The sequence below is a fragment of the Diabrotica virgifera genome, chromosome 7, assembly GCF_917563875.1.
Source record: "Diabrotica virgifera virgifera chromosome 7, PGI_DIABVI_V3a".
NCBI lineage: Eukaryota > Metazoa > Arthropoda > Insecta > Coleoptera > Chrysomelidae > Diabrotica > Diabrotica virgifera.
In genome coordinates, this window is record NC_065449.1 from 143,042,476 (window position 1) to 143,064,484 (window position 22,009).

Here is a 22,009-nt window from a genome sequence, read left to right on the forward strand (position 1 = left end):
AATACTGAAGTACATCATGTGACACCTCATTTAACAGCTTTTGAAATACTGATTACAAAAATTTATAATACTTTAATCATTTTTGAGAGCGTAGGCGCAAAATTTTGGTCGAACTCTTTTTAAACGCATTTATTTTTTTAGAATCCTGAGAAAACTAATAAGTATTTTTGAAAAATTTAAACGCAGAACGAAAGATTAGATTATTACCGAGGGCTGACAGTCCCTTAGAATAAACAAAAAGTTTTTTTTGAATGATATATTTGAAATTAGAAATCACACTAAATTTTCTCTTTTTTTTCACCACTGTGACTTTTAAAATAAACATTATAAAAGTTCTCAGGGACTTTGGACCATCGAGAATACTGTAATATTTCATTCTGGGTTTAAATTTTTCAAAAATATTTATTAGTTTTTTCAGGATTCGAAAAAAATGATTGCATTTAGAAAGAATTCGACCGAAATTTTGCGCCTACGCTCTCAAACAGGAATAAAGTATTATACATTTTTAAAATCAGTATTTTAAGAGCTTTTAAATGAGGTGTCACATGATGTACTTTATTATTTTAAAAAATCAAAGTTAAGGCTGTCACCTGAAGAGGGATCGCCTAAAGTTCGAAACGTTGATGCTATAATATACTATGGTTAGTTTAAAAATCGACCTGTCCGAGCGTTTTGCTTATATTCTTAAAATAAACAAGTTAAAAGGGGGGGGGGGTAACACTTATTCCACCGCACTGTATATTAGTTTATACTTAACACAAATATAGTGAACTATGAACATATTTTTTATCTTCGGTAGTTTTTAAAAAGTTGTATAGATTGATAATAATATGATGTGTCACACTCGAACTCCTGTTTTGAATACGAATATGTTATAAATTGCAGATAAATATCCGTGAAAAATCGAGTTTATTGGAAATAGTTAATTGGTTTTCTGCCTCAATTTTTAAATATCACGTTTGTAATTATTTAAAATAATTGTCGGTCTAGTTTTATTGAATATGATTCAACATTTGTAATGGATTCAACATTACATGATGTTTATGAATTTTTTGTGGTTTTCAGAAAAATTAGGAAAAAACATAAGATTTACAATAAGTATTAAAAAGTTTTTCTCTCAACTTTATTTCCTATCATAGCAATATATTTGTATTTTGATGATTTTCTTTGTGATATTTTTATTTCAAGAGATTTATCAATATATTTATGTGGTCTGTTCATTCAAGATTCATTTTGTCACCAACAGACGTTGTGTCCTCTACAACTCTACATTGAAGCCTTTTATGCATTGGTTAAGTTAATGTAGAAACTATTTGGAATTTTCCACTACTTTTCTCCACTTATCTTCTGTCCGTGGCAGTAATCTTCTAATTTGTTACACTTCGAGGAAAGGACCTGGTTCTTGTTATCATAGATCGTCTGTTGTGGTGTTTTACTGCTTCCCCTAAATATTGCCTCTCATAGGAAATTAAACTAGAACTACTGATAATGAATCTTCTTGTTTCAATTCGTTTTATGCTTGTTTAAAAGCACATTTACGAATCCATATTAGATTTTTTGCAGTGTCATGTTTTTGCTGATAAGTACTGTTCTGGATCAGTTTTAGTACAAACATTTTATCAATGGTAAATATATCCTTTTTGAAATTTTAAGGTCAATTAGAAAAAAATAAAGATAGAAAAACACGTTTTGACTCACCCTGTATTTGATATAAAGAAAATTAGCAATATCCACCATTCTTGAAAATTTTGACAATACGTTAAAAAATATGGCATTAATAAACCATTGTTGTTTTACTTATTTTTATTTATACAGGGAGTTGAACTTGTTACGATTTTCATACAAAATTGGTTATAACTTTGTAAATACCCTGTATAACATTGCAAACCTTTATATTTTTGTGATGGAGAAGTTAACGGGATTTCGAATATAAAATAAAATATAGGGTGTTCCATTTAAAAAAACATAAGTTAGGTCTGCCACTGTGTTATCGAACACCCTGTAACATTCTAACTAATTTTGTAATGTGAAGCTCAAAGGTGGCTAAAATTTTTGTTATTAACTTTTATTGCTATCTATTACTATAGCGGAGCTATTGAGCTTTACCCTACTAATCAATCACCCTGTATTGATAGTTTCCCACCTTTAGACGTATAGATAGATAGGAGTCAAACTGTCAGAGGAGAATTTTTATAAAATTCTCCTGTGACTCCGATACGTCTAAAGATGTGAAACTGTGAAATAATGTAAATTTATAGATTTCTATTGATAATTTTACACCTCTACTAGGTTCATCTCTTTTTACTACACAACGTATTGTATTACGAGGAATTGAACCCTTTTTTATCTACAACGTATTGTGTTTTACGTCTTTTCCGTTATTTTGCCGCTTATATACTCTTCATCAATCCTTGTACAAATATAGATCAAAATTTAAAGAAATAATTATGTATCTATAATCTAGTATTAACACTGTTGGCACATCTGCTCGCAACATTTGTATCATTTAAAATTAAAATTTAATTGTGGATGTCTATCTAGCAGTGTTGCTAAGTATAATTTCCGCTCTTAAGAGTTTTTCTTTTGTTGTGGCAGCCTTCAGATGAGCGGCAACCCTTATATTTAAATTATATTATTACGATTGGAATGATAGGGAACCGGACGTGCTTGATTTCGCGAGGAGGAACTGTTCAATGTGAAAAATTTATCGATCGGAGTTCCAAGGTTTCATTCAATACAAAGAAGATTCAAGTTTTTACTTTACACATTGCATTCGATATTGTATGAGGGGAAAGACGACATTGGCCACGTTATTGGGTCAAGGGCATTATTGTATATTTTACAATGTTTGAAAATAGAATTAAGGAAATCGTAGGTTAGAAAACCCACATATTTGTTCAATGTACTGCATCACTTGAGACTGTTGCAATGTTTGTTTTGCATCTTTAGGAAACGTCTTACTACAACCGTACAACCAATAAAGAATTTATCAAAACCTGATTAAAATTTATTGTAACAAATACTATTGTTTATGGTCGGCTCGGAAATCCACTAGCAAATTTAATTCGAATATTACAAAACTCAATTTGGCAACATTGCGTGAATACCAAGTACTCTAGGATATCGATAGAACCTTAATTTAGTCCAGACAAATTAATACATTTTTTTCCAACAATAGACAATGCACACAGCAATCTATAGAGCATAGGCACGACACCATCTTTTTTCTGTTGTTGTTCGTTGTTTCTTTGTCTTACATCAAGTAAATATAGCAGTCTCTTTTTCGTGGGGAGAAGCTAAGTCTATATTCCAAAGCGCGTGTTCAAGGTAAACAAAATAACCTGTTGACATTTTTTTGTTATTTTTTAAACTCATGAAACTCAATATAGTGTTTGATAAAATACATAAAATAGAAAAAAAATTAGACCTCCAGCTATTCAAAAAAAATTATAGGTACGCTTTTTACAAAAAAAAAAAATTTTGGAAATTTTTTTTTGAGGTTATGTACACTCAACCTACGGGTCTATAAAAAATAGACTTGTTTTGTAAAACCTATGAAATTTTTGAAATTTAAAAATTGATTGCATCCCACTTAAAAAAAAAATAAAAACAAAAAATGAAGTTTTTGATAGTGGTGGAAAAGGGAAGGGGGTGGTGGGTTAAAATTACGCTGAGTCTTATTTTGTAATCACATAGAACTTAAAAAAATGAAAAAAAATTGAATTCTGTCTGTGAGGGAGGGTACCTTTTAATTTATTTATCCCGTCCATAAGGGGAAAGTTTGATGCGCTACTATCGACGTATGGGCCTCTAAAAAGTGACGGCACAGTGTTCATACCTTTTCTTTTAGGTTCTACTTTTTAAGCTATAGGGTCTTATCGTGCCTAAAATTATTAGCAAATTTCACCTATACCGGCTCTTAGTCTACTAGTCATAGTACTATAGTTAAAAAATTAGTAATAGTTCTAACAGTCTTGGTAATTATTTTTGTAGGTCTGTTAGTATAACGTCAAATTCAAGTAAAACAGCACTTATTTTTGGGATTTTTTTTTCATTGTGTCGATTGTTAACTACACTTTTTTTAATAAATCCTGTATAACATTGATACAAACTTGTTAACCTTACTAGAGCAGTGTATTCTTTGCAAAATCCATAATAGTTTTTGTGGATCTGCTAGTGTAGCATAAAATTCATTAGCCAGTAGATATTAATAACCAATATAAATTTTATTATTTAATAATATTTTATTATGATTGTTTGTGATAAAATGTGTATATATTAAATTTTATCATATATCAAACAATCATTCACATAATAAAATAAAACACATTGAGTATCACAACTCTGATTATTATTTCTGTAAATAAAGAACAGACTTCATTTTTTACTTGTGCACCGTGTAAGTACACGGTGCACTGGAGTATCGAGTGGAGGGATCGAGGAGTATCAAAGACGTTTCAAAATAGATAGATCTACGTTTGACAAAAAAGAGCCTGAACAGTGTTTACGAGCAACAGTGAGCAATTGTCCTAATATGTGGGAACGAATTGTATTGAAAAGATATTCGAACAAGTTTAGATGCCGGAAATAAGCAAGAAACAAAACACTCTGGTTGATACAAATTTTCAAAAATTAGATTTGCAAAAAATATGTTTCTAAGAGTTACAAGAAGAATAAAAAGAAAACGATCACGGAAATAAATGGTTAGATGCATGTCAAGATTATCTTCAAAGAGCAAGTGTTGCAATTGTATGACTCTTGATAAGAACAGAGAAAATAGGCAAAAAAAGTGGAAAAAAAATCCACAGTGCTGTACTATAATTATATCTTCATATATTTATCTCGCTTCTAAAAGCATACTGAATCATTTATTGAATCTTAAGAGCGTCGGCGCAAAATTTCGGGCCAATGCTTTTTTAATGCATTCATGTTTTTCGAATCCTGAGAAAACTAATAAATATTTTTGAAAAATTTAAACGCAGAATGAAAGATTATATTAGTACCGAGGGCCGAAAGTCTTTTAAAATAAACAAAAAGTTTCTTTTAAATGAAATATTTGAAATTAAAAATCACATTCAATTTTCTCTTTTTTTCCCACCTCTGTATCTAACTTTTTAAAATAAACATTATAGAAGTTTTCAGGGACTTTCGACTCTCGGTAATAATGTAATCTTTCATTCTGCGTTTAAACTTTTAAAAAATAGGTACTCATTAGTTTTATCATAATCGGAAAAAATAAATGCATTTAAAAAGCATTGGCTCGAAATTTTGCGCCTACGCTCTTAAGAGTGAGGTTTAGTGAGTCGGATCAATGTAGCATCTTAGTAGATATATGTATGTTCTCTGAATCAAATCTAAATATTAATCAATGCTATTACAAGCATTGAGCTTACGCATATTTTCAGAATATTTTACTCTATAATAGTTGAAGTTTTACCTTTCATCATTTTAATGGAATAGCGTGTATTCCCACTTTAGATATTTCGTTTTAATATTAATTACAATAACTACAAAGTCTAAAATTTTCTGGCCTATCCCAATGTTAATTTAATATAAATATGATTCATAGCTTTTTGCATAAAAAAGACAAGGTCGCAAAATTATACGTTTAAATTTAAGTGTGGGTTGAAAAGTTGATAAAATATACTAGGAGAAATGTAATTACCAAAAGAGCCTAATGATTTTATAAGAACAAAATAAAATAATTACCCAACTACCCAACTAAACGTTTTTTATAGAATGATTTCCACCTTACTATTAGTTATGTACTCTTGTAACGAGTAAGCGATTGACTACCCCGCTAATTGAAATAATATTCGAAAATATTACTTCAATCAACTAAGATAGCCATCGCTACACCCTTAGCTTAGCTCAGTCACTCAGGTGTGTGTTCGTCTTGTCCTAACCTTAGATATGAACTCTGAAAATTTAGAATGGTAGCAAACAAAACAATATATTTTAACTAATCATGTTTATTGTTCATAAAGATATAATAAATAAAATGACTTAGTAAATTGCATTAACAAATGTATTCAAATTCTTGCCAAAAACTAACAATTCTGGATTATACGGCTTTTGGTAGCTGATGGTATCTTCTTGATGTCGTATGGTACTGCTGTAGACTTCTTGTAGGCCTGGGCGGATCTTCGGCCCTAGGCCTCTGCAGTTGGAGATGTTAGGTGTTGCAGTCTGGATGTCATCTTGTCTTTGCCTTTAAGTGTGCATCACCGGTGATGTTGACGGCTTGGAGGCTCCCGGAGGGAGAAAGGTTTATTCTATTCCCAAAAACTATAAAATAGAGACACATATCAATCATCAAGAAGAAAAACCAACGTGTGCCATCTGCCGTTCTAATCGTCAGAAAGAGTAGCAGATGACAAGAATAAATCAAATGAAATTTAGATGAGAATAGTTAAAATTCTGATTACTAAACGTGCATACATGTAAATTAAAAGATAATTATTTGAAACTAAAATATCAGAACACATGGTCTGACATTGGAAGTTAGGTTAGATAAAAAAACAATATAAAAACTATTAGATGGAGAAATATAATTACTGTAAGAAATTATTAAAAAAAACTATATGTAACTCACCCCAAGAGGAAGATTTGTTGAAATAGAAATGATTTATTTTTGAAGCTGCTCTGCCTTTTAAAACATTACCCCTCCATTTTGAGAATGAGATATGGGGGTTGTCACTGTCATTAAAATGACATGACAACGAACCTTGGACCGAAATTTGAAATAACGAACATGGAACACAAGAGATGATACAATGTAAATAGGGTTGCCTATTATAGAACGGACGCCAACCAATTTTTAAAGGGGAAATGGGTAAACCAAATAGAAGAAGATAATTATTAATGAAATATTAAAGGAAATAAGGTAAAATAATTATTTAAAAATAAAATATCAAAGATGTGACGTTTGCAACGTTACACTCTCAAACATAGCGGTTAAAATTTTGTCTATTTTTGTTAGTACTTAGGCTGATAGTCTATTTTTTTCGTTCTATTATAGCGAGTGTAGGTACCTAAAGTTGAGTAGATGGTAGATGGTACCTTTCAAAAGTAACACAATCATATCTGCAAATATGTAGTTGACAATACATAATTGGCATTGTACTTGCATTACATACACATAACCGATTCCAATGAATTTTTCTTAAAAATTATTATTTGGTCCAACTAAAAAGATAGTATATTTTTTATCTCGATAAATGACCCTTATTGTTTATAATCGTAAATTTTAGTTACATTTGAAGCCTTCCTCTGCATCGTCTATATTCCCACGGTCTCCAATTTAAAAGAATTTTGTTCCATCTTCTTTTAGTCTTCTTTTTGTCTTATATTGTGTCCGGAAAATTTCCATTTCAATTTTGCAACTTCTTGTCTAACATCCCTCACTTTAGTTTTCTCTCTTATCCACTCGTTTTTCTTTTTATCTATCAATCTTATGTGCAACATTTTTCTTTCCATTGCTCTTTGCGTTTTTATGATTTTGTCCATGTTTGCTTTTGTAAAAGTCCACGTTTGGGAACCATAAGTGAGAACAGGGAGTAAGATTAGAGAAGAACAGGTCTTAAGATGTTGAGGATATCTCTGCCAAATGCCGCCCATATCAATCTAACTCGTCTTTTGATCTCTGCTGTTTGGTTTTTCTTGTTAAGTTTTATAATTCGACCCAAATATATAATCGTGAACTTGTTCTATTTCATCTTGTCCGATCCTGATTGTGATGTCCTCATCTATATTTGTCATGACTTTGATCTTGCTGTAGTTCATATTAAGGCCTATCTTTCCAGCTACTATGTTTAGTTCTTTCATCATTTCAAACAGTTCTTCTTTTTTATTGGTTATCAATACGATGTCATCAACGTACCCGAGCTAGATGGTACAAGCGTGGTCCATAATTTTTTATTTTTCTCTCTGTTCTAATCTTTTAAAAATTTCCTTTTTTTAATAAACGACTCGTAAATGATAATGTAATGATTAAAATTTGTTGGCGGATAGTGTTTTAATTGGTGATTTAATTTATAATTAAAGCACTTAGCTAGAGATTAATTCTAACGTGCTATGTACTAAGAGTATAAGTCATAAAAAAGATTTTTCGGGATTCTTCTATATTTTGAATTATATAATTAATAAAGTATTACCAAAGTAGAAAGTAAAATAATTAATTACTAATTATTAATCATATTTCGTCACCATTTTCATATTTAGTTGTAATAGTTATTTCTTCAGTGGTAAAAAAGACTTTGAAAAGTCCTAATAAAAATTTTTCATTTTTGACTTATACTCTTAATACATAGCACTCTAGAATTATCCTTATTGACTACCAAGTTAAGACTTAATTTTCTAAACCTAATACCACCCAACTGTATTAAATCAATACCTAGTTCAAAAAGGGTGCTAATTACTTATTTCCTGTTAGAATTTGCATACTCACCCTCTTTGTAAATCAATACAACCTGAGTCATATGTTACCCTTACTTTTCCCATAAAAACACGAATTCATATAATTATTCTTTCCACGTTGGTTTAAATGTTCATATACGCATTAAATAAAAATTTGGTAGAAATAAACTAAAATAAATATGTCATTATTTATATTTTTTGTTGTATACTGTGTGTACTTATTATGCTCTTTTTTGTTTCCAGCCTCTTCGAACAGGAGATAATGTCATATGTGCCTGCGATGACGGTGGACAACAGAGCCAATTCTACCGCCAGAAGTCCTCGGGGGTCCCCACAGCCATCTCCCATAGCTTCTCCAGGTCTGAGTAGGCATAGAGTCACCGCACCTCACAAGAGGGACTTCGAAGCTAAGCTCAGGAATTTTTACAGGAAATTGGAGAGCAAAGGATACGGACAAGGACCCGGAAAGTTCAAGTAAGTTACGTTCAAGCATGTGATACTAAACTAATGAGTACTAATAGTAAACTAAAATTTTAAATGTTGTTACTTTCACCAGTTCAGAAGTTTATTGAAGCGAAAAAAATCATTATCCACCATTATTTTATATTTGACTACAAAAAAAAAATAACAAAATTTTTAACATTCTTCAGAGCTAACATTTAATTTGTTAATATTCTATGTTAATTTGCGTAATCTTCTTTCTTTTTAAAAAATCCACGAGGAAAATAAACTTCCTGTAGCTGGCTGTATACCATAAATCACAAAAATACTAGATTTGTTGTAAAAGGTATATTTTAAAATACCCTAAATAAGGGTCACAAGACAAAACGTTTTCTGATTAAGAAATCCATTATCAGTGTTCTAAAAGCCAAAAAATAGCATGCCTGAGCCACCAAAATGTGTTGGGTAAAAACCCTTTAAATGTAAAAGATTATGTTATGTTACATGTTTATATAAAATGCAAATGATGTTCTAGATATGCCTGGATGTTACCCAGGGCAACACAGGACTCTTCCCAAGTGCAAACATCAATTTTTGTCTAACAGAAAAACAAAAAAATACATGATATTCAGAACAGCAAATCTGACTTTTTTTGTTTTTCGAGATTTTTGGTATCTCTAACAATTTTTAAGTTATTTTGAAAAAAAGCATATTTTCAAAATTTAAATTTTTAAAAATTTTACTTTGAAACCAAATTTTTTCAAAAATAAACACTTTAAATCGATAAAACTTACAGATCATATAAACACAACATAAGTAAAATAATTTGTGGAGCGCTAACGATTAATTTCATTTAAGTTGCTAATTAGGGGGTGGTATTCCCGATTTTTTTTTGCAAAAACAAAAGGGACCAACTTTATTTTGAGAGTAACTTGCTTAAATTTAATGCTAGAAACTTTTTGTAAACACAGAAATAAAGTTTTTAAACACTTTAAAAAAGTTATAATGGGTTTTTCCCAAAAAGTGCTAAATTTTTTGGATATTTCACGTCGAAATATTCTATTTGAAATTTGGTGAATATTAATCTATTTTTCATTGGCTATAACTCTGGTTTTACGAGATCCACAGACCTAACGTGTACACCATTTTTTTTTACTTTTTTATAGGCTATATTTTTGCTAAGAACGTTTTTTTCGACAAAATACTTACTTTTTGAGTTATTTGCGAAAAACCGTCTAAAAATGTGGTTATTTTGTTGAAAAATGAACATATTCACTCGCAAATAACTCGAAAAGTGTTGACTTGGCGAAAAAGCTCTATAGAACAAAAGTTACTTAAAATTAGTCAGTTTATCCATTTCCGGACTTATTTTGGACATATATTTTTTCACCCCCAAAAGGGGGTGAAAGTCACCCCCAGGGCAAAAGCACACATTGGCACCATATCACTTTTTTTCTTTGACATGTAAGCTATAGGTATGCCAAATTTCATGTCAATCCAAGCCAAGGGCGGTCATATATCTTAATTCAGGGGGGGGGGGGGGCATTTTGTACAATTAGATATTAGCTCTCAATTTCAATACAGACACAAAACGCAGAATGGGATGTTTTATATATTGAAAAGAGAAAATAACAATAACTCGAATGAAATGAAATTATAAACAAAAAACTAATACTCTACATGACGAACTCTATGTTTCGGCTCACTCCACTTTTAGCGAAACGTTCTATTATATTGTCTTCGTTAATAACAATGTCCTTGTGGACATGCATTAGTGCAAGGCCAGTTAACCGTTCTTCACCCATATTGGCCCTCAGCCAACTCTTAAGTCTTCTCAGTCCTGAAAAACTCCTCTCTGCAGATGCAACACTTACTGGAAGAGTACACAATATTTTTAAAATTTTATTAATGATTGGATACATCATTTCATCACATTGTATGAGAGCATTTAGATCATCGCTCGGAATTTCCGATTCTTTGCTGTGTTTCCATCTCATTTTCCATAAATGTAGCTCTGCAATAAAAGTTGACTCAGCACGTCTCTAACTGTCTCAAACAAACTTCCATATTTTGCAATCAAAATTTCTACGGCGGAATGGATGTCATCTTCATTTGAATGAATTAATATAGCAGGAACACATATTTGCAGATTAAATACATCCATGGTTTCTTGCTGGAAACGACACTCAATGTCGGAAATGATACTTTCAAGTAAAGGAATATATATCGTTATTCGAAAGTATTCTGTGGAGGAATGAATATCTGGATTAGGTCGATTTTTCATGAATTTATTCACTCTTGGAATACATAAATCTATATTCAAATTTTCTAGACATGGCATTATTTCTTTAAGCAAAGCATTGAAATTTGTTTCTGCATTGTTGCGTTTGTCTTTCAAAACAAGCAGCGTATTTAGAACAGCATTCTGTGTAGAGCTTATAGCCAAATTTTTTGTTTGCAATAATTTGCTCAGAGGTAACGTTATTGCGAGTACTTCATTTAGACAAAACAAAGTGATAATAAAGCTGCAATTTGATGAGATCGCAAGTATATGCGTCCTAGCTTTACTGGAAGATTCTCTTTCGTTCCATTCGGAAATCAAATTCAAAGCTTGCAAAATTTTTTCAATCGATGCTTTAAACTGCAGAACGGAGTCGTGCCGTTCTACCCATCGCGTTTCACACAATCCAGAGAGCTGATCACCCAATGTTTGTTTGAGGACATAATTGCGTTTAGAGGAGGCTTTGAAAAAAGATATTATTTCCTTCATTACCCCTACAGCATTTCTCACACATTGAACGTTTGATGATTTCGACAAACTCAAATTTAAAGCATGATTGAAACATGGACATCGTACAGCTATATTCATTTCTTTTTGAATTTCTTGGACGGCTCCTTGTTGTTTTGATGTCATTACGCTGCATCCGTCTGTACAAATTCCTACACAATTTTCCAATGGTAAACGAAATTTTTGAACTTGTTTTATCACTGATTTTCCTAAAATAGTACCATTCAAAACCGGTTCCAACGTATCGGGACTGAGCTCATAGTTCTCAGAATGACAATCTATGAATAACACAAAATCCTCCCGCACGTTGTTACCTTCTAAGTATCTAATAACAATCGACATTTGGGAAACATGTGCTATGTCAGTAGTTTCGTCAAACATAATGCTGTAATATTTAGCATCACTAATTTTTTTCACGATAACAGACAACATTTCGTCTTTACAACATTCAATCAACTCATTTTGCGTTCTTTTGCTAATATATGTGGCACGTGACGACGTGTTTCTTAAATGCTCTTCTAAAGTTTTGTCTCCTGCTTCGATTCTGAATCGAAGAAGCTCTCGGAAGTTTCCCTCATTATTTGTCACATTGCTTTCTTCTAACAATGGCCCGTCGTCTCTATGGCCACGGAAAGGTATACATTGTTTGGCTAAAAAAATTATAGATCGAATGATTGGTTTGAGCCGATTTCGATTATCCTCTATCTGCCTGGCTCGAGCACTATCTATCAAATTTCTTATATCTAAAGATCGGTTTTCGTAACATTTTATAAAATTATCGCTCGATAAAACCGCTTCAATGTGATATCGATTTGTATTATGTTTATCTAGCACACCATCCATTCCAAATAATTTTGCAAATTTTGTAACTGGTGTGGTAACCAAACTTTGCAAACTTGTTGCTTTATTTTTACCACCTGAATTTGCGAAGATAGTACAGTGCTTACAAAAAAGTCCTTTCTTCAAGTCCGAAAGCGCAATCCAGTTATATTTTGGGAGATGATCGTATCTCAAGTACCGCTTAACTAACTTGTTATTTTTGTTATGTTCAGAAAATGGAAATGAGTAGTTTTTTTCCGGAACCCACGTATTTTTCAAATAATTATATTTTTGAAAGTCTCCCAAACCACTCAAACCATCAACAACTCGACCAATGTCGTAGTTACTAACTTCATTGGACTTTTCTACAGCGACTTGCTTTAGAGTATTTTCATTATTAACTGATGTTTGTAATGTTGATACTGTTGTAAGTCGTTCTGGCACTACGAGATTCTGTTGAGAAGACGATGAGGAAGATGACCGGGATGACCCATTATCACCCACATCTTTAATTACTTTCTTCGGAACAACAGAAAAATACGAATTCAACGTATTCGTATTGTTTGCCCTCTTCATTTTCTGAAAAAAAAAAGAACATTTGTGATTCCGGCCAAACGAGAGATGGATATGCCCAGGTTTTTTAATTTGAGCCTAATAATAATTTGCAGTCACTTTTCGTTCAAATCGGAATCTATTAACTTTTGTATTTCGAAATAGCATCCTATATAGCGAACATCTGCGCTGGACGAGAGAAAACTGCAGAGTATTATTTACTCATTGCTGATGTATTCGTTCCGTTAGCAAACAGAAAATTATTCCTAACCTATCTATGGATTTTTACTCACCTGTCACCCTGGAATAAAATGATGATTACAATCCGGCAATATATATAGTGCACTGCACCTATGTCCCTTCTATAACTACGATACGATAGTGTATATCGGGTAGACGATAGATACTTCAGAACGTTCAAATTTCTACACAATACACAACGATATAACTTCCATAAAAAAATATGTACATAGGCATTCTTATGTTTCTGTTTCTACACTGGACGTCGCCGGTGTCGGGATTCGCGCGGGAGGCGATGCACTTGCATTGGCGTAACCAGAGTTGAAGAGACAGGCATTATGATTAATTATCATTATTACAGATTGCAGTATCTAGGTATTTCAAAATCCGTATGTGAATCCATTCAAAATAATTAATTTACAGAGTAAATAATTTAAAATATATTAACATAACATTATCCTGTGTTACTAGACAAGTTTATTTAAGGTGCATTGCCACCTTTGGGGGGGGGGGGGGGCATGACCGCCCTTGATCCAAGCGGTTCTTTAAAATTTAGAGCAAAAACCGTGAAAGAATATACTAAGTGGAAGTATGCTGTAAAATAATTTTGGCCGCGTAAATCCATTAAATCGACGTAGGTATGTGCGGTGTCTGGTCGGACAAACTTAGATGTACGGGAGCACTTTAACAGGGAAAGTTTTAATTGTGGAACAGTTTAAAAATTTGGAATGTCAGATTACGAAAACGCCCCATGTATTTTGTCGGACAGAACTTCCATTTGTTTTATTACAATTTGCAGAGAAGAACAACATATTTTTTAGGCCAGTGTAACGAAAAATGCAATGGACTACCCAGCTAATTGAAATAATATTCGAAAATATTACCCCAACTAACCAAGATAGCCATCGTCACACCCTTAGCTTAGCTCAGTCACTCAGGTGTGTGTTCGTCTTGTCCTAACCTCAGATATGAATTATGAAAATTGGAATGGAAGCAAACAAAACATAGTTTTTAACTAATCATGTTTATTGTTCATAAAGATATAATAAATAAAATGACTTAGTAAATTGCATTAACAAATGTATTTAAATTCTTGCCAAAAACTAACAATTCTGGATTATACTTATGGCTTTTGGTAGCTGATGGTATCTTCTTGATGTCGTATGGTTCTGCTGTTGTAGACTTCTCGTAGGCCTGGGCGGATCTTCGGCCCAAGGCCCCTGCAGCTAGAGGTGGTGGTTGTGCAGTCTGGATGTCATTGTCTTCGCCTTCAAGTGTGCATCACCGGTGATGTGAGGCTTAAGTTCCCGAAGAGGGAAAGGTTGATCTCTTTCCAAAAAACTATAAAACAGAGACATATCAATCATCAAGAAGAAAAACCAAAATATACCTTTGCCAAATAGTATTCAGAAATAGTAATTGGCAAGGGTAAATTACATAGAATTTAGATGAGAATAGTTAAAATTCTGATTACTAAACGTGCATATTAATAGATGAAAAGAAATATAGAAATCAAACACATGGTTGAACATTTGAAGGTTAGATAAAAAAACATTAGAAAAACTGTTCGACGGAGAAATATAATTACTGTAAGAAATTATTAAAAAAGAACTATGTGTAACTCACCCCAAGAGGAAGATGATTTGTTGAAATAGAAATGATTTATTTTTCGAATTACATGCCTTTTTAAGGATTAATTTTTCCCTTCCAGTGTATGTCAGGGAGTAGGGGGTCAAGTCGATGAAGTGACACTGTCATTGAAAACGACGTTTAAAATGACAACCAAGTACTATGAAGTAGCGGCATGTTCCGTATTGAAAATACAGATATTTGGAGAGTATGAATATACGAGGTATGTTCAGTATGATGATTTAAATGAAAGAGATATATTAAATAGAAGATAATAAAAGAAGGTAATAAAAGAGAGCGCCAACCGATTTTTAAAGGGGAAAATGGGTAAACCAATTAGAAGAAGATAATGATTAATGAAATATTAAAGAAAATAAGATAAAATAATTATTTAAAAATAAAATATCAAAGATGTGACGTTTGTAACGTTACAACTTAATTTAGACATAAATTAAGTTTTAGATAATTTTATACAAACAATTAGATATTATAAACCTATCCCGTTTTATCCAACCGTGGTTGGATAAAACGGGATGTGTAGGACTTTAATAAATATTTTTTTTACTATTTTCCAGTTATTAAAAATAGCTAAAGATATGCGTTTTGTGTGCTGCAATAAATGTTATACCTACAAAAAATAATATTATGATAATTTCTTTAACATATTTTCCATAGTAAAAGTAAACAAGAATGGTATCCCGTTTTGTCCAACTCTCCCCTATCCCCTCTATTTTTTAATATGTGCTCAGCAGAGGTGTTTAAAGAGGCACTAGCAGACATCAATGAAGGCATATCAATTAACGGAACATTAGAGAATTGCTCAACTTGATCAAGGTACGAAAAATTGAATACCTGGGCCATATACAAAGAGGGAAAAAATACGCAATCCCTCAACTAATCATTCAAGAAAAGATTGAGGACAATAGAGGAGTAGGTCGCAAAAAAATGTCGTGGCTACGAAATATGAAGAACTACACAGGCGTATGATACTGGCGAGCTTTTGCATGCCGCATAAGGCCGCACCTACATTGGATCCGTTTTTCTCCGATCCGATCAGATCAGATCCGACGTCGGCCGACGTCGGATTAAAAAATAAACCCATAGTATTAAATGGAGGTGCCTACATTGGATCCGTTTTTGTCCGATCAGATCAGATCAGATCCGATATCGGCCGACGTCGGGAGTAGCTTCTCTTATTTTCATCGAGAAGTGTTTGGTTTCATTCCGGTTTTTGCATATAAGTAATTTAATTTTTTGTTTTAACTGTTTCATGAAATAAATCAACAATACATAAATAGCTTCCAAATCTTAATATTTAATTTTGTAATATGTGTCTCTACAAGATAGATATTTTATAATGTCTTGAATATAAGGTTTACAAAATCTCTTTATTTATAGGTAGAAAATTTAATACCTCTAGCACAGAATAGGAAACAATTATCGTTTCCTATTCTGTCCCTCTAGGTAAATAGTTTTAATGGGATGGTCCATTTCACTTTGGTTATAAAATTCTAACGGGTACTACGTGTCTTTGAAATTGCCAAAATAATCTTGGATAAAACCTTACAAAGAGAACCGAAGTTTATTACTGCTCATTTTGTGATAAAACCGGAAGTATAATTATTATACTACCTATTATGTGTTACTATATATTTTTATATAAGAATATTTTTTAATACGTGCCAACACAAGGCTAGTTTGTAATAAATCAATGTATTTTTACTTTTCTCATGAATTCTTTTACATTCTTGTGACGAAAAAATAGGATCTTAAATTTATCAGGATAGTTACGTAGATTTTTGTTTATATTAAATTCTCCTGAGGATCTGTCTTTATTAAATTTATGCATCCATCTACGTTTTTTTCTACGTCTTTTAAAAACGTTGTTTTCCAACAACAGCCAACACATTAACACATCTTCATTGGAACTTACTGTCGGTGGTCGGAAGTTAACGGAACCAATGTAGGCACCCTCGCCAGAAAATCGGTCTATATCGGATCTGATCTGATCGGAGAAATACGGATCCAATGTAGGTGCCGACTATCAGATCGGATCGGATCTGATCTCATCATCATCATTCATCATCATTCTCTTTGCCTTATCCCTATGCGGGGTCGGCTTCCCGCTTCCCTAATTGCCTTTCTCCACACAATTCTATCTTGGGTCATATCAATGTTAATCCCCTTTACCAACATGTCCTGCCTTATCGTCTCCCCCCATGTCTTCTTTGGTCTTCCTCTCCTACTCCTTTCAGGGATCTGCACTTCAGCTATTCTTCGTATTGGGTGATTAACGTCTCGACGTTGAACATGACCAAACCATCTTAACCTATGCTCTCTCATTTTGGCATCAATTGGTGCCACACCTAGACTTCCCCTAATATACTCATTTCTAATTTTATCCTTCTTTGTCACTCTACTCATCCATCTAAGCATTCTCCTTTCCGCCACTTGCATTCGTTGTTCCTCTTTCTTTTTCACTGCCCAACATTCAGTTCCGTGCCTCATAGCCGGTCTTGTGGCTGTTTTATAGAATTTTCCCTTCAGCTTCATTGGAATTTTTCTGTCACACAACACACCACTCGCTTCTTTCCACTTCATCCATCCAGCCCTAATTCTACTGCATGCATCTCCATCTATTTCTCCATTACTCTGTAATACCGATCCTAGGTACTTAAAACTATTGCTTTTCACAATCATTTCACCATCCAAAGATACCATTTTATTTGTAGTAACTCCATCTTTAAATGAACATTCCAAATACTCTGTTTTTGTCCTACTAAGTTTTAAACCTTTTTCCTCCAGAGCTTATCTCCACTGTTCCGTTTTTGTTCTAAGTCTCTTTCACTATTTCCTATTAACACTACATCATCAGCATACATTAGGCACCATGGAATACTACCCTGTAGTTTCGCTCTTATCTGGTCCAAAACTAATGAGAATAAATAAGGACTAGGCACCGAGCCTTGGTACAATCCTACTTTCACCTGAAATTTATCAGTCTCTCCCACACCTGTCCTAACACTAGTCGTTACTCCCTCATACATATCTCTCACAATCTTTACATATTCGCCAGGGACTCCTTTCTTATTGAGAGCCCACCACAGAATCTCTCGAGGAACTCTATCATATGCTTTCTCAAGATCAATGAATACCATATGAGCGTTGGTCTCTTTATTCCTGTATTTTTCCATCAGTTGCCTTACAATGAAAATCGCATCTGTTGTTGATCTGCCCTGCATAAAGCCAAATTGATTATCGGATATTTCGGTTTCTTCACGTATCCGTCTATCAATTACTCTCTCCCATATTTTCATGGTGTGGCTAAGTAGTTTTATAGCCCTTTAGTTTGTGCATTGTTGTATGTCTCCCTTGTTTTGTAGACAGGTACTAATATACTGCTTCTCCATTCGTCTGGCATTTGTCCAACTTCCATAATTCTATTAAATAGACCTGCTAGCCAACTTATTCCTGTCTCTCCCAATGCTCTCCATACTTCCCCAGGAATATCATCTGGTCCGACTGCTTTTCCTTTCTTTATTTTTTGAAGCGCTTGAGCCACTTCCCCGTTTGTTATTCTGGTAACCATTGCTGTTACTGTCTCCGTTAACTCCACAGGCTGTCTGTGTCAAATTCTTCATTTAATAAACTGTCAAAATACTTTCTCCATCTCTTTTTGACATCCTTTTCGTGAATTAGTATTTTATTATTTTCATCTCGGATACATCTGATCGGAGAAAAACGGATCCAATGTAGGTGCGGCCTAACATAAGACAGACGTCTGACCTTAAGATAATTCGCCAACGCCCTATAATAAGAAGAATAGTTAATAATCTCAGATATGCAGACGCTACAATAATCCTTACGAACAGCAGAGAAGGGCTGCAAATTTTGGTTGGTCTCACTACGCAGTACTGCGTGAGATATGGAAGGGCCGTGAACAAAAAAACAAAAATCATGATTGTACGAACAAGATTGAAGACTAAACAATCTACGTTAAAGGAAAGGCTTTATTTAGAGAAAGTACCCGGATACAATTACTTCCGATGTGAGCTAAATGAACAATGGGACTGCAGCCTTGAAATAAATCGACGCATTGAGATGGCCAGAGCGCTTTTAATAAGATGAAAGCAATAAGTATTATGCAATGGATAACTGAGAATAGAAATAAGAACTACGATGAGATGCTACTTAATCTCGGTCCTTTTATATGGATGGACAATTACGGACGCAGCTGAATAAAGATTTGCCAGCTTTGAGATGTGGTATTATCGAAAAATGTGGAAAATATCATGGACCCAACACGTAATAAACACGGAAACATTAAGACAGATGAAAAAGGAAAAAGAAATACTCAACACCACGAAGGAAAGAAAAATGAGCTATTTTGATCATATATTAAGAAATGAAAAATATGAGAGGGGTCTGGGGTGGGATTGTGGGATCACGATCGGTAAAATTCTATTTTACTGACGTCACAAAACGAATTTTAAAATGCGAGCATCGACGGCTGCTAGGCAACGTGACGTCAGCAAAATAGAATTCTACTCATTGTGATCCCACCTCTGGTGCGATTGGTAATAAAGTGGATGGGAAAAAAATATAATTTAATTCAGTGAATTTATTCAGCATATTTTCATAAATGCTTTCATAAGAAATTGAAAAATCGATTTCTTTAAAAAACATTTCCTTATTATTCGTAAACAATCCAAATAATTCATATGCAAATAAATCAATAACTGATATGGATTTTAAGTTTAAAAATAGGTTTAAAATCAGCTATTATGGAAATAGCATAGGAAATAGTTTGTTTACTATAAGTCTAAAAATTATAGCGTGGCTAATATGGTATATTCAGTGCCGGATTTACCACTAGACCGACTAGGCCGCAGCCTAGGGCCGCAAGCAAAAGGGGGCCGCAGCGTTTTGTAAAAAAAAATTTTTGGTAAAAAAATTAAATTTTTGTGTTCCAAAATTGCGATATGAGAGGCCAGTCATTTGATAATGCCTCGAATATTTCAGGCAAATATATAGGTTTACAAGCTCTAATAAAATAACTTAACAATTTAGCTGAGTATGTTCCATGCTCCGCTCATTCATTGAATCTAGTAGGCATACATGCGACTGATTGTTGTTTGGCAGTAACAAAACTATTCATGTTTATTCAAGAATTTTACGTTTTCATGAGTACATCTACTTCCAGATAAGCCGTGTTGGAAAACATTGTCAAAAATAGCAATAACGAAAAGAAACTCCTTCCAAAAAGATTAAACGTTACAAGATGCCAAATTGCATGCTGTAAAAGCTATTTTAGTTAACTACTGGAGCTACTACGATGCAGTCGTAAAAAAAATATTAGCGGATACAGGGGAAATAAATGTGAGCCGAGCTGAAGCTAATGTAACCAGTAAACAATTTTTCAAATTAGAGAATGCTATTCTACTGAACATGTGGTATGGTATTTTACAACGTTTTGAAAAGAGTAGCAAAACATTACAAAATACTGCTACAGACTTGAATGTGACTTGCAACATATACAAATCTCTAAAGGAGTACGTATTGAGTCTGATAGACAACTTTGATTCCTGTGAAAAAAGAGGAAAAGAGTTGTCTAAAAATGAAACCTACATTCGTGAAATAAAAAGATGCCCGCAAAAAAAGCTCTCCCTAGCGAAGACAAAGAAGGTAAATCCACTGAGCTCCACTATAATGGCAAAGAAGACTTAAAGATTAATACGTTCAATGTTGTTATTGACAGGCTTTATTCAGAATTAAATGAAAAACTTGAATTTTTAAACAACTGGAAATGAAGAACTTGGATTTTTAAAAAACGTTAATTTCCAATGAAGAAATCAGGGAAAAAGCTTCTATTTTGGCCAAAAAGTATCAAATCGACATATGGTGACTTTGGAGAAGAGTGTAGAGTTCAAAGGCTTTGTTGAAGGCATATTTGATGAAGAGAGAGAACCTTATGATAACAAGATTACCAAACCTCCGAGGAATACACTTTTGGAGTATCTGGAACTCATTCCTGAAAAACAGTTAACAACATTATTTCCGAATAAGGCACGGCTTTGCGGATCTCTCTTTCTCTCTCTCTCTCTCTTTCTCTCTCTCTCTCTTTCTCTCTCTCTCTCTCTCTCTCTCTCTCTCTCTCTCTCTCTCTCTCTCTCTCTCTCTCTCTCTCTCTCTCTCTCTCTCTCTCGTCGTTTCCCCATTACTGAGGATCGTGATTTCTTCCAATATTCCTAACAATGTTTCTCCATTGGTCTCTATCTTCAGCTGCTCTAAGAGCTTCGCAGAATGAGTTTCCAGCTGAATGCTTTATTTTTCAGACCATCTAGTTGGTGATAGTCCTCTTGATCTTCTCCCCGGAACGTTTCCAGAAACAATTAATCTCTCCAAACTGTCGTCACCTCTGCGAACCACGTGACCAAAGAATTGCAGAATTCTTTGCAGACATATTGTGGACAGCCTTTTTTTTAATATGGAGTTGGTTTAGAATGGAAACGTTTGTCCTATGAGTTGTCCAAGGTATGCGCAGCATTCTTCTCCAGCACCACATCTCAAAGGCATCAATTTTTTGGCGCTCGCATGCGCGAAGAGTCCAAGTCTCTGCTCTGTATAGAAATATTGAGAATACAAGGGCATTTACCAGTCTCATTTTGATATTTTGAGAGATAGATCTGTCTTTCTAAACTTTGGTTTGGACACACAAAGGTTTGGTGAAGCTCCGACCTCTTTTCTAATGTGGTCCATATACTTCTTAGCCAGCAAAACATTTCACACGCGTCTATATCACAAAAACTCAGATTAAGATTGGTATCCTTCAGATTGGCGATGTGGCTTTTTCATACTTTGCTGAGTTTTCTAATTGCTCCCTTGGCCCTGGCTGACCTTTTTATTTCTTTGGTGCTTCCTTCGGAATAATTAGTTATGAGGGTGCCCAGATATACAAATTGATTTACCACTTCGATGTCATTGATTCTGACAATTTCTGGGTAGTTGTTATTTCTTCTATCTGTGATCATAATCTGTGTTTTTTATTTATTTATGGATAGCCTTGCTTCCAAACACACTCGTTCTATTCATTTTAAAAGCTTCGTGAATTCTTCCAAGGAT

General features: G+C 33.5%; 1 protein-coding gene across 5 annotated transcripts in view; it reads left to right on the forward strand.

Annotated features, from left to right (window-relative positions):
• The window catches only part of LOC114331285 (E3 ubiquitin-protein ligase HECW2), a 955,949-nt gene that overhangs the window by 910,281 nt on the left and 23,659 nt on the right, over positions 1-22,009 (forward strand). For all 5 annotated transcript variants that reach the window (XM_050656276.1, XM_050656277.1, XM_028280809.2 and 2 more), the window contains one exon: positions 8,662-8,892. In XM_050656276.1, coding sequence (XP_050512233.1) covers positions 8,662-8,892 — 231 coding nt within the window. The remainder of the gene's footprint in view (positions 1-8,661; positions 8,893-22,009) is intronic.